Source organism: Ictalurus punctatus, chromosome 28 (assembly GCF_001660625.3).
Source record: "Ictalurus punctatus breed USDA103 chromosome 28, Coco_2.0, whole genome shotgun sequence".
NCBI lineage: Eukaryota > Metazoa > Chordata > Actinopteri > Siluriformes > Ictaluridae > Ictalurus > Ictalurus punctatus.
This window is the reverse complement of record NC_030443.2, coordinates 2,536,628-2,550,883: the sequence shown is the minus strand read 5'-3', so window position 1 is coordinate 2,550,883 and position 14,256 is coordinate 2,536,628. Positions and strand designations below refer to the sequence as shown.

Below are 14,256 nucleotides of genomic sequence, written 5' to 3'. Positions count from 1 at the left end.
CACCATAAGGGACACTCCGCCCACCGGCTGCTCACTGTGTGTGTGTGTGTTCCATCCTAAAACCCACAGGTTCTCCTTGGAACCTTTTCAGAACAGAACCTTTATCTACATAGGTTTATTTTGTAACGAGTTATAATTATTATTTATTAATATATTACAATATCAATGATATATCAGAAGAATAAAGTGTATTATGGCATCATTTATCAATATTATTACGTCATGTCCCCGATGCCTTACAGTGTACACAAGAATTAACAGCAGACAGTACCTTAGAATTCGAAAATCGTGAATATCATTAATATTGGCACCCACCCGAGTCGACTCGTTCGTACTCAAGTGGGTTTTGTAAAGGCTCATTTAAATAAGAATGGCAGCAGAAGTACATACAGCAGGTGTGCGATAAAAAGCCTACTCTGATTATTCATAGGGCACATGTGTGACAGCAAGAGTGTGTGTGTGTGTGCGTGTGTGTGTGTGTGTGAGAGAGAGAGAGAGAGAGAAATGTGAGTCATTCTACTCTGATGAAGACATTAAGAGAGTCTGCTGACATCTCTCGTGCTCGTCTGTGACCTTGAGTGCACACACACACACACACACAAGACGAGGGTTTAAATGGTACGAGCACCTCGTAATTTCAGTCCATTAGACAATGCGTATCCCATTATATGATCAGTGATGGGTGTGTGTGTGTGTGTTGAGTCTTACAGCTTGCTGATTCTCATTCAGAATGACGGGTCAGTCCACCATGCTTTCTATCTCTTAAGCACAATACTGCTATCCGTATCGTTATCTGTTTATTCCCCCAGATATCTGTGAATTTATCTTGATTCGGATTTCAATCTGAAACGGACATGACCTTTTTATTATTATTATTATTATTATTATTATTATTAAAATTATTATTATTAAAATTAAAGTGCCAAACCCTGGAATCTCTGGAAACACCCCCAGATGCAGAACCGAGCGGTATCAGGACAGTGTGCAAGTTCTGGTGCTGACAGTTCCTCAACCTCAGCTACATCACCGCAGTAGGTTAACGTTTTTGTTCGTGCGTGCCCGCGGTACGTTCTAACAAATTTAGTTGGTTCAGTATCTCGAAACACAAACAAAATAGTACGCAAACATAGACCAGCACCAATCCTAAGCGGTTACTTACTAAGAATAATGGATCGCACAGCGTGGCAGGGTCGCGTTAACGAACACGCTTTTTGTCGGTCCCGCGAGCGTCGTATCCGCTCGCTTGTGCGCAAACGAAGCGGAAGACTTCATTCGGTTCCGTTTCAAATTTCTCTGTGAGGATATGATTCATTTATGCCACTTTTCCGCATTTCTACACTGAAGCTGTAGAGTGGAAACGACACTGTCGCTTTAAATTCTCATCAGTTATCGCTCGCTTGGCCACACACACACACACACACACACACACACACACACACACACACACACACACACACACACACACACACTTCACATTCATTTTTATCTCTAAATTTATATTACTCTTCCCTCAAGTCCGGTCACGGGGTCTCTAAAACCATCTTCAGTGAGAAAAAGTCACCTTCATAACTTCAAAAGCACCAGAACTGTACTGTTATTAGAGTTACTGCGTTATTATTATATATTATAACATATCTCCAGAGTGGGCGCGCGGTGGCTTAGTGGTTAGCACGTTCGCCTCGGGAGTTCGATTCCCACCGTGGCCCTGTGTGTGCGGAGTTTGCATGTTCTCCCCGTGCTTCGGGGGTTTCCTCCGGGTACTCCGGTTTCCTCCCCCAGTCCAAAGACATGCATGGTAGGCTGATTGGCGTGTCTAAAGTGTCCGTAGTGTATGAATGGGTGTGTGAGTGTGTGTGTGATTGTGCCATGTGATGGACTGGCACCCTGTCCAGGGTGTACCCCGCCTTGTGCCCGATGCTCCCTGGGATAGGCTCCAGGTTCCCCGTGACCCTGAAAAGGATAAGCAGTATAAGATGGATGGATGGATATCTCCAAAGTAAGGACGATTATCGTACGGCTTCGGCTGCAGCTCTGACGGTAGTTTCGTAACACGGTAGGTACGTAAACAGATCATATAAAACCACGCCGAACAAGGAAAGGTTTAAGGAAGGAGTCTTTGAAACCGCGGTAAACCGAGACACGAGAAAGGGAAAGGGAAACGAATAACAAGCTGTGCTGGTTATGGAGAAAAGTGGAGGAAAAAATGTCTAAAATACACAAAAAAAACTCACGAAATCTGGGTTAGAAAGTGAGCATGAGAGGAAAAGCTAGGCTTAATTAGCTTGAGGTATGAGGTCTGAGAGCAAAATGAAACTAAGATGAACTAGCCAGAACGAGAACAAAGGAGGAACTAAAGGCATGAACTTGGGACCGTCAGGGGGAGAACCCTCTGACTGCTCGCTACAGAAACGAAAAGGATTCCAGGAAACAAACCTTTTTGGGGGGATTTTTTTCTCTCCCCCAAGAGAAGGAACCCAAACACTCGAGAAGGAGGCTAGGTTGACAAGGCAAGTCCAGCCCTGCACAGATAAAAGGGCCAGAGGATTTTTTTTAAATTAAAAATACCAGTACCAGCTTAGTCTTACCCTCATAACATGAACTCAGGTCTGCGCTTTTGAGCAGCCTGTAATCAGCCGTATTAGCTAACTCCCATTCCGACACTTCTCCCTTCCGTTTTATTTTGTTTTCCTCAGTAGTCACGCCACGGGCTAATGATTCAAATAGACTGAGCAGAGGACCTGCACTGCTTTCTATTGTGTCTCCATTTAGTCCTGGGGATTCAGGAGGAGAGAAGTCCTCTGCATCATCTGCAAAATTTTTGTCACTATCTATCTTTATTGTGAGTGTTCTGAAGGCCTCACCAGCTCTCTGTCTCCCTCTGGTGGTGTTCCCGGGCAATGGTGGCCTGTTCCATTCCAACATGACGAGCTGCGTGGTTGTTTTTTTTTTTTTTTTTTTTTTTTTTTTTTTTTTTTTTTACTTAATAACTTTAAAAGAGAGAGAGAGAGGTGCTGGTGAAGGAACGACTTTTTATATCTGCCATAACAAAGCCATGACAGGAACTAACTTGTTTCACAGACGTCCCACGACGTTAAACGTAACTCTAAATGAATCAGCTGTTACATTGATTCTTTTATATTATTCTACGGGCTGTTGTTGTTGTTATTGTTATTGTTGTTGTTTTTTTCAGTTACCTACATCAGTTTTATCTTTTCCTACAATTATCGAATACTTCTTCTTTCTGTTTAAGCAAACGTTTTATTTGACTTCAGCCTTTTTGGTATTACCGATCTGATACTGATATTAAACATCTGGAGTGGTATCTGATCAGATGTGAAAAATGTTCTTATCTGGTCCACATGTGCCAGGAACGTGTGAACAGCAGGCGCGACTTTGTCTAAAAACGCCAGCCGTGAAGATGATGCCCACGCGCAACGACGGTATACGGTAAACGTGGAGGAAACGGTGGAAAGTCAAAAGTATGTGGACGCAGTGCGTTTCTTACACCGGACGAATCTTGTTCTCAAGGCCGGGGACGAGCATTTTGAAAACGAATCACATCATCTTCCGCACATCCTTACGGAAATCCTCTTACATAGCTGCCTGGCTCATAACAGAGCGGATCGATCGGACGTTCCCGCCACTTTATACCGGCCGATGATGTCACCGCTGAAAGCCACAGATGTGCACTTAGCTGTGCACCACAACCTGCCAATTCTCCCGAGTAGTCAAAAGGCTGCCTGGCGATGAAACTGTGTGAGAGCTCGTGCATTTGTAACATGACGCACAAGCAGACTTTCATCAGTCGTCCCGAGAGGTAACTCCGTCCTCCCCGAAACGAGGAAGGACAAAGAGCCACAGCTTACACCAAAACGATCGATCGGTCTGAGAAGGGGATCAATCAGAAACCTGGTTGCGTTATCACTTATCAGGCACGGGTGGATCAGCAAACGAAGACCGTACACACGAACACACACACACACTATTGTGGGCGTAATATCGACCCTGTGGTATGTAGTACGCTGGAATATAACTCTTAAACTTAAACAATTATCAAATAACAGTACGCTTTAAGTATAGTGACGCCGGAATCTTGAAAATTCCCACAGGATGTTGATGAGGACTTGCTGCTTGACGCCAGACCAAGCTAACCTGCTGTATTCCGATGTGTTTCCATTCAGATCTATCCAAGAACCGTTTTGGAGAGATCCCCCCTGAAGTGTGTATGTTCGCACCGCTGGAGTCGCTCAACCTCTACCACAACTGCATAAAGATGATTCCGGAAGCCATCGTTAACTTACAGATGCTTACATACCTCAATATCAGGTGGGAAGGGATTTGGATCACAGCTGATTGATGATTTTATGTAAATAAATAAATAAATAAATAAATAAATAATGTATAAAGATAAATCATTCAGAAATCCTGAATGGGACTTGTTTAGTGGACGTTCCACAGCATTGGACGTAACTATAATCCGATCAAATTGTGTGGCATGTCATGGTGTGATAAATGAACGTTGGTAACGTTGGAACATTGCTGTGTGTAGGAGAGGAATAAAGCACTTATTGTGTCGTCTGCCTTCGTTTGTGTTACAGATTAATTGTGTAGCTGATGAATTGTGTGTGTTGCGATGTTTTCCAGTCGGAATCAACTGTCTGTGCTGCCCAAGTTCCTGTTCAATCTGCCTCTCCGAGTCCTGGTGGTCAGCAACAACAAACTGCTGTCCATTCCGGACGATATTGGCAAAGCCAAAGACCTCATGGAACTGGTGTGTGTGTGTGTGTGTGTGTGTGTGTGTGTGTGTGCAAACATGCCCTTTAATTGGAGATGACTTCACTTTGCATGCTTTACTTGCGGTATTGAGCGTGTTTTTCCCCAGGAGGAGGTTGTAATCATTTGGTGTGTGTGTGTGTGTGTGTGTGTGTGTGTGTGTGTGTGTGCAGGACATAAGCTGTAATGAAATTCAGGTGCTTCCTACTCAGATGGGGAAACTCCATGCCTTACGAGAGCTGAACATCAGAAGAAACTGCATACAAGTCCTTCCCGATGGTACACACACACACACACATTCACACATCCACGTAGCATCAGACAAAAAGCGTCATTCTCCGACACTCCATCATCTCACTGTATACACAATTTTTATTCATGAATTATATGTATAATCTCGCTCTCGCTCGCTCTCTCTCTCTCTCTCTCTCTCTCTCTCTCAGAGCTGTCTGATCTGCCGTTGATCAGGTTGGATTTCTCCTGTAATAAGATCACAGAAATCCCTCCGTCGTACCGTAAACTCTGCCAGATCCAGCACATCGTCCTCGACAACAACCCCATGCAGTCCCCTCCTGCACAGGTGTGTGTGTGTGAGTGTGTGTGAGTAAGTCCTGTATTCACTCTCCCATGAGTGATCCTTGGCGTCATGTGAGCGTTCCTCACTGGGTTCTCAGTAAGATTTTGAGTGAAGAACCTCTCTAATATGGGGCGTTGAGTATACTACTACTACTACTAAGTTTGATATACTATGATTTCTCAGAGTCTCCTCAGATCACTTGCTTGAATCGGGACAATACCAAGGACGTCCTTCCCTCTTTCTCCATCAATCAGGCCGATCAGGTGTCTAACAAAGTCATATAAGCGTCGTCCACAGATCTGTAGCGGCCTCTCGTGTCCCAGAGGAACGCCGGTTTACCCGTCCCGTTACCAAAACGCCATTAGCACCTTCTGACCAATCAACTTTGAGAATTCTGTAGAGTTAACGACTCGGATATAACCCTGAGAGGACTTGGGTCCTGTAGACGAAAACTCCGATAGGTTCACTTCATGATAGTACGATCTACCCTTATTAAATGACCATCGATTTAGATTTTTTTTTTTTTTTTTTTTAAATAAATAAATGCATTTATATGCATTTGACCAGCAGGTGTCCTCAGTGTGCAGGCATAAAGCCATAAAACCACAAAGCTCCATTCGTTTATCTTCACCAGCCGCATTATCCTGGTGCTGGTGGTGACGGATCTGGAGCCTTCGAGGTGGGAGAATTCGCCCCGCCCTGACCCACATGTCTGTGTGTTTTTGGAAAGCAAGAGGAGATGACCCAGCAGAAATCCAAACAAGCACTGGGAGTTATGCACAGACGCACACACACACACACACACACACACACACGCACAAAAGAAGATAAAAGATAAACAGATCAGCATCAAAACCAGATTAGGGCAAGACAAGGAAATCCAGACAATTATAAGACCAACACAGACTAGTGAGCGAGATTAGTGACGAGAGAAAACGTTGCTCATATATGGCTCAGGCTTTAATAGTGTTTAATAGTGCTCCTGGCTAACACCTGGTTCTGCTCTGCTTTCAGATCTGTCTGAAGGGAAAGATACACATCTTTAAGTATTTAAACATGCAGGCGTGTCGGCTGGAGAAGAAGCCTGACTCGCTGGACCTGCCTTTGGCGGGCAAACGCTGTTTAGCGCAGCAGCTGACGGACAGGTACGGACACGTGCCCGGGTTATGACTCTGCCCCAAAACAGACGTTATAATGCGTTATAATGTTAATATAAAAATGTTAAGTGCGTTATAATGTTAATATAAAAATATCAATCTGAGACAGAATGCTTAAAGAAATCCTCCGGGAAAAAGAATAATCCATTTTTTCAATTTGTTCCGTTGTCGTTGTTGTTGTTGTTGTTGTTGCTGTTAAAACCCTACAGCAGTGATTTTTCCCTTCAGAAATGGTTTAGAAATAGCCTACTGTAAAGTAATATCATATAACACCGTTATAATATAATATCGCAACAAAAGGAGCATGTCATGTTTAATCCAAGGTGACAGTGCGGTGTGTGTGTGTGTGTGTGTGTGTGCAGCATAGAGGATTTTTACCCCAGTAAGAACCATGGACCTGATTCGGGTATTGGGAGTGACAACGGGGATAAGAGACTATCTACTACAGAGGTATACACACACACACACACACACACACACACACTCTCCCGCTCTTTCACTCTCTCTCTCTCTCTTTCACTCTCATTCTCTCTCTTTCACTCTCTCTCTCTCTCTTTCACTCTCTCTCTCTCCCTTTCACTCTCTCTCTCTCTCTCTTTCACTTTCTCTTGCTCTCTCTCTCTCTCTCTCTCTCTCTCTCTCTCTCTCTCTAAAACCCAAATGATTTCAGTGTATAGCAAAAACTAAAGAATTGGCCTTCGGGACATTAGGCAACTCAACAAAGATCTTTCTGAATTCCCTTCTCTCTCTTTCTCTCTCTCTCTCTCTCTCTTTCGCTCCCTCTCTTTCTTTCTCGCCCTCTCTCTTTCTCTCTCTCTCTCTCTCTCTCTCTCTCCCTCTCCCTCTCCCTCCCTCCCTTTCTCCAGCCCTCGGATGACGACACTATCAGCCTACACTCTCAGGTGTCGGAGACGGCGCGGGCCGAAGCCCACTCTCTCCTCTGCAAGCTGGACTCGAACAGAGGTAGCGATGCATCCGTTCCACATGTTTGCAGAGCGTCATCCGTAAACACAGAAATACCAAACTTAACATTGGGTTCGAAAATGTTTGATTTATTTAGTTCCATAATAAATGACAGCGTGTTCACAAACGTGTGACGCTTGCTTCGGGTTTTGCGCCACAGTTACAAGACTGTCCTGTCCGACGAGTAATAAACGACCGTCTCTCCTCGAACCGCGTCCGGTTGTTGAGTGGTGGCACACAGATGTGCCTAATGACACCAAACACAGACTCAGTTTGGTTTCATTAGGTCAATGTGTGTGTGTGTGTGTGTGTGTGTGTGAGCAGATCAGGACCCGTACGACTTCATTGACCCAAACCCAGATGAAGACGTTGTTCTCTGTGAGGGCGACATGCAGCAGAACACACCCTACGTCACCTGTATAAAGGTCTAACACACACACACACACACACACACACACACACAGGTTCCCTTTTTCACACTGGAAGCTCGCTCTTTTCTCGTCTTTCTCTCCTTCTCTAATTCACATTGAAATCCAATCTCTCTCTCTCTCTCTCTCTCTCCCTCGCTTTCTCACACTAGGAGCTGGAGAGGGTTCTTAAAACACACCAAAGCAAAGACAAGGAGAACTGGAAGGAGGAGTCTGGGTAACACAAACACACACATACACACACAGGCACGCATACACAATTTATAATGTATATTTCAACCCCAGCTGTTGATCTGATGGAAATTCACATCCCTGTATCGTCGTAGTGCGCCAACTTTAATTTGACCGAACCGCGCACGTGTTTACGCCCAGAAATAACAGATATGATGTAACCAGCTATATTTGGCGATCAGATGTGGAACGTGAAGGGATTTGACGCTAACCTGCCCCGTCATGCCCTGCTGAACATAATAGACATTCGAGTCACATGGTATATCTCCACCATCATCATCATCATCATCGTTATAATTATTACTGTCTTAACATGTCATCACTCGACATAGACATGTTTATAATTAGAGCTAACGTGGCATGGAATGGGGCACTTGTAAAGACTTGGCAACCTCGTTTACTTCTTTTTGTTTTATTACTATGATGTTATTTGAGAGAAGGGTGGAGGTAGGGCGATGAAGATTTCCCACCGTTTCCCACCAACAGAAGATGCGAAGAGTGTGCTACATTTCCTTCACACTGTCAGCGCATTAGTTTCTGTGGAGCTTAGTCAGAGACGGCTTTTAACAGCAGAACCAATTCCAGTATATATTTTTTGCCATGAATTTTATTTAAACACACATAATAATATTCCGGCTAACGATCGGAGGCCATGGAGTTTCCTCACCTTTCAACTGGAAAAACAGTACATCAGGTGCAAGTTGACATTATTTATAGAAATGCGTGTATTAATAAGGTCGTTAAGGTTTGGCTTAAAGCCATTCAATACCATAGACCAGTCAAACAGGATAACCTATGTAGTATAATTAAAAAAAAATTAAAAAAACGCTCAATAATAAATTTTAATAATGGTGCTTTTGTGAATTCTGCTGCTGAAACGAAGTAAAAAATCATTTTAAATAATTTTATCCACCCTCTGGTTATGCTTCTCAAACCTCTGGGGGTTCCTGGAGAAGCAAGGACATAGCATTTACATTGGCTTTACATTTATGTCAGCCAGTTCCTCATCTCTATGGTGAAAATAAATTCAATTCTAACCCCGATCTGAGTCAGGGGGGTGCAAACTTTTGAACAGGATGATCGGTGTAAGATGTTAGTATTTCGTCTCCTTATTTAGCGTCCTTATAAGGCGGTACTAAATGAAATTTTAAAAAAAGATCTTTAAACAAAATAATAACAATTTACAAAAAAACGTCATCCTGTTCAGAAGTTTGCTATGTGAAATTGATTATTCAGTACAGGACGAGATGACGAAGTACTTAGCTTTGAAACCTACCCCTTGCGGGTTGTTTTAAGTTTTAAGCCAGTGTGGAACTGCACCTGATCGCACCTGTTTAATCAGTTCATCTCTGCCTTTAATCGGAGCATCGGTTGCGGCTCTTGCTCGAGAACCAGCCGCACTGGCCCGCTGGCAGACTTTCGATCAGACTTTCGTGCCGCACACGTATTTTTTCAGTAAAGAAGCAGCTCTGAGACGCGTCGAGCTCATTTCTCAAACTTGGAACGTCGGGATTCAGCATTCTTTTTAAAATAAATACATTTTTTAAAAGTTTAAGTTATTTACAGATCTACAAACACTTTTATGCATGACAGAAATCACTTTTAGACCTTTAATCAAAGTGAGGAACGTGTGTATGATGTAGAAAAACATTTGTAAATGAGAATGCAAAAGTGCATGCTGTGTGTGTGTGTGTGTGTGCGTGTGTGTGAGAGAGAGAGAGAGAGAGAGAGCGAGAGAGAGAGAGAGAGAGACATGCACAGGCCCGTAAAATCTGACAGCATGACACACTGTTCCAAAGAAGTGTTGCTCTCTCATTTACCTGAGAAATCTACATTTGCTTCACTCACTGACTCACACACACACACACTGTCTGTTATGAGCAGCACTTGACAGCTGGTGATGGAGGAAAACTAATTTTGGTGTAAACATCCTCTCCATGAGGACAGCACCTTATTTTAAGGGGGAAAAAAAAAATTACCCTCTCAACCTAAACAATCGCCAAGACATGTTTGGAATCTGATGCATCTGTTTCGTTTTGCTCTGGCACGAAAAGGCTAACAACTGCTCAAGCTAGCAAGGAAAGATGTAAAAACATACGGCTACCAGATTAGCGTCTCACAAACGACTCGTTAAATGATTAGTTTTAAAGGATTCATTCTAAACTCCTCCTTTCAGAGAGCATACTCTGCTCTGATTGGTCAGACGTCCCAATCTGTCGTGATCGGTCTACCGCTGTCATCGAGCAGCCGATGAAGACCAGAGGCGGGGCTTTTTTTTTTTTTACAAAGCTACGTAAGTTCGTACAGGAAGTAAAGTCTGGAATCGCTAACGACTCGATTCAGCTGTTCAGAATCAGTTCCTTCTTTTGGGAGTCGTTTGTCGTGCGCTTTGCAGAGAGCATACTCTGCTCTGATTGGTCAGACGTCCCAGTCTGTCGTGATCGGTCTACCGCTGTCATCGAGCATCCGGTGAACACCAGAGGCGGGGCTTTTTAAAAAATTTTTTTTACAAACCTACATAAGTTCGTACAGGAAGTAAAGTCTGGAATCGCTAACGACTCGATTCAGCTGTTCAGAATCGGTTCCTTCTTTTGGGAGTCGTTTGTCGTGCGCTTTGCAGAGAGCATACTCTGCTCTGATTGGTCAGACGTCCCAGTCTGTCGTGATCGGTCTACCGCTGTCATCGAGCATCCGGTGAACACCAGAGGCGGGGCTTTTTAAAAAATTTTTTTTACAAACCTACATAAGTTCGTACAGGAAGTAAAGTCTGGAATCGCTAACGACTCGATTCAGCTGTTCAGAATCGGTTCCTTCTTTTGGGAGTCGTTTGTCGTGCGCTTTAATTTTTGGAACTTTGCAGATGTTTTTACGTTCACAGACGGCTCTATGACACGCCATATGAAAGGTCATGTTTGAAAAACCGTAACAGGTGCGCGTTAATACGTATGTTCTGGTACTGTATCCGTCTTGATCTGGTTCAGTGATCTGATTAAAAAGGAAAGGGAACATGGCTTTAGGATTGAGGGTGATTTGCATGCATTGTTCATATTTCCTTTGAAATTCCCAAGGAGACACACCCTGGTGGACTGAGACCAACTGGAATGTAGTGTGATAGGAGCTTGGCAGTATAACAAGGACATCCAGATAAAAAGGGCAGCCGGGATGCACGTCTGAGCCGAGATCAGCTGGCAGTCCTCGGAAGCAGTTCATTTGAATTTTTTGTTTGCATGCGTATGCAACACTTACTGTCATGCCCACTCTAGTAGTACTTTAGCATTATCCATATACGGATATTTCAGATGCACTCGAGCGCAAAAGACGTAAAAGAGCAAGAGATGAGAGATAAAACGTATAAACTTCATTAAGCATAAACGAATTAACAGCTGACCTCCATTGTTAACATGCAACCGTCAAACACGAAGCGTCCTCGGATCGATCGAAGACATCGTGGGACCAAAACTCTGGTCCCTCGAGACGCTCGAACATTTCATCCGGTGCGAATCCAGAAGCGAGCAAGTAAAATAAAGGCGTATATAAACTTGAGGACTAGCGCGAACCCCTGAGGAATTTCCTCATGCCGTCGTGCTACCGAGAACATCTGGTCCCCACAATTCCAGGAACACAAGCAACCATGTGTCTACTGATGCTCACATAAAAACCCTGAGCGTCTGAACTGATACGTGTAAAAGGCATTAAGATATAGGAATAAAAAATCGTTTTGTTTCGTAGTTTTAAATAACGACTTCGTGAATAAGAATCAAGCGTGTACGTTTTTATATATTTATGATTTTAAATAATAATTTTTTTAAAAAAGGGACCGTGTGGGACCCTTGCGTAGATTACCACCTGAGGTCCTTCGACGTTCCCAGCGGCATCGCAGGAAAATGCAAACAAGCCACAACAGTATATTCCAAAGAAGCTATGGTGATCAGGAAATGACAGTGCCACAAACTTACTCATGTTCCCCGGAGTCCCATAACCAAAAATAATTACCATGGAACGAATCACCTTGCCAAATCCATCCTTTCTTTCTCTTGAATGTCCCACCAAAGCGACGCAATACTGTAAATCCCCAGTGTCATACGCGCCGTACTAAGCACGTGTCATACACGCCGAAGCTTCTTGGGAAAAAGGTGGAGCACCGTAGAGTGCAGATAACATCCACTAGAGGGTTTACACTTCTTTTGCCACCTTCCATACAGCCCACACGATCCGTTTGTTGAATCATCTTCCGAAGAAACGATGGCCGAAGGCTATTGTTCAAAACCAAGCTAATAAAAATGTATGTCACATGTATTAAAGCGCACCTATTAGGGTTTTGAAACGTATACAATGCAATAGATTTGCACACATCCGAGGTCAAAAACATGCTCATAATTTAAACTGCAGCGTTACGTTATGCCCCCCCCCCGGCCTCGTCTCAAACGATTCAGTTTTTTTTTTCTTACAAACTTATGTAAGTTCGTACAGGAAGTAAAGTCTGGAATCGCTAACGACTCGATTCAGCTGTTCAGAATCGATTCCTTCTTTTGGGAGTCGTTTGTCGTGCGCTTTGATTTTTGGAACTTTGCAGACGTTTTTACGTTCACAAACGGCTCTATGACGCTTTATGAAAGGTCATGTTTGAAAAACCGTAACAGGTGCGCGTTAATACGTTTGCTATTTTGCGTAGTGGTTTTGTGTTCTGTAGTGTGCTGGCTCAACATATCGGGCCACTCTATACAGTATATGAATATAGACAGGGTGGTACAGTACTATTAATAGGTGCAATCGTGACATTCTTCTTTCTCTCTCGCTCTCAGCTCAGAGAAAGAGCAGCTTGCCGAGGAAGAAGATGATGAGTTGAAGGACGTTTTGGATCTTAGGAAGATTGCAGTGCAACTACTGCAGCAGGAGCAACAGAACAGGTGAAACAACACACACACACACACACAAACACACACATGTATGTGCATGTTAACACACACAGACTTACTCTAAAACCTCTGTCGCATTTTCCTTCTTTCATTACATCACTTCATTGTAACTTTGTGGAGCCCCCAATCCCCCGCCCCGCCTCCGCACCTACAACCCTTTATCCACTGGCACTAGGCCGCTGCTGGATTATGAAGCCACTACCTTTGTGAGGTTCTAGCTTATGATTCTAAGAGATGTGGGAGCTTACTAATGTATAACATGAAAATAACAACCACCTTTGCACGTTTTCCTTTTGACGTTTTGCTCCTGATAAAATCCTGAGCTCCGCTTTATTGTATATATGGAGTTTGTTGTTGTTGTTGTTGTTGTTGTTGTTGTTGTTGTTCTCCAGTGTCCTCCCATATCCCCAAAAACATTCTGACAGTAGATGGATAAACTGATGCCCTAGGCCCTAACCCTGACATCACCTAATTACTGGTTACATACCATAGCAACGGCTTTTATTTGTTTGTTTGTTTGTTTGTTTGTTTATTTTATGCACGCTGGGAGAACTTCGGACCTCTCTCGTCCATCACGCTTCCTTTTGCTTTCTAACACATGTTACGTGCTTTCCTGTTTTCCCTCCTCTGATCTTTTCTGCCACGTCTTCCTTTTCTCTCCTTTTCTCTTTTTCTGCCACATCTTCCCACCCGAACGCTGGGACATGCTCGGTCATCACGCGTTTCGTATAACCTCAGGAGGCGGTCCTTAATTTGTAGAGCAGAAAGCCTCATCCACCGGAGGAGAGCTGCGGGGAGAACGCACAGGTAGAGAGAGAGAGCGCATACGCATACGCGTGTACATCTGTTTGCGTTTGGAGGTGGTGACCTGTGTGTGTGTGTGCGAGACGTCTCTATGAATCTGCGTATGTGTGCACACACGCATTATTGGATGCTTGGTTGAGTGATGATTATTTGTGCTAATGTGTCTTGTGTGTGTGTGTGTGTGTGTGTGTGTGTGTGTGTATGTGTGTGACATCTCTATGAATCTGCGTATGTGTGCACACTCACATTTTTGGATGCTGAGTTGAGTGATGATTATTTGTGCTAATGTGTCTTGTGTGTGTGTGAGTGTGTGTGTGTGCAGGTGTATTCACCTGAATACATGAATGACCCTTTTGTGTTATTGCACATACCCATATACACACATAGGGGATAAACAAACACACACA

The 14,256-nt window shown here is 43.7% G+C and overlaps 1 protein-coding gene across 5 annotated transcripts in view; it reads left to right on the top strand.

The window, feature by feature from the left end:
- Positions 1-14,256, top strand: part of lrch2 (leucine-rich repeats and calponin homology (CH) domain containing 2) — a 46,925-nt gene that overhangs the window by 11,364 nt on the left and 21,305 nt on the right. For 3 of the 5 annotated variants that reach the window (XM_017460471.3, XM_053677018.1, XM_053677021.1), the window contains exons 2-12: positions 4,182-4,326; positions 4,645-4,771; positions 4,947-5,052; positions 5,217-5,353; positions 6,365-6,495; positions 6,870-6,957; positions 7,374-7,470; positions 7,795-7,895; positions 8,051-8,115; positions 12,932-13,036; positions 13,784-13,852. In XM_017460471.3, coding sequence (XP_017315960.1) covers positions 4,182-4,326; positions 4,645-4,771; positions 4,947-5,052; positions 5,217-5,353; positions 6,365-6,495; positions 6,870-6,957; positions 7,374-7,470; positions 7,795-7,895; positions 8,051-8,115; positions 12,932-13,036; positions 13,784-13,852 — 1,171 coding nt within the window. The remainder of the gene's footprint in view (positions 1-4,181; positions 4,327-4,644; positions 4,772-4,946; positions 5,053-5,216; positions 5,354-6,364; positions 6,496-6,869; positions 6,958-7,373; positions 7,471-7,794; positions 7,896-8,050; positions 8,116-12,931; positions 13,037-13,783; positions 13,853-14,256) is intronic. The other 2 variants (XM_053677020.1, XM_053677019.1) reach the window with 1 other exon arrangement.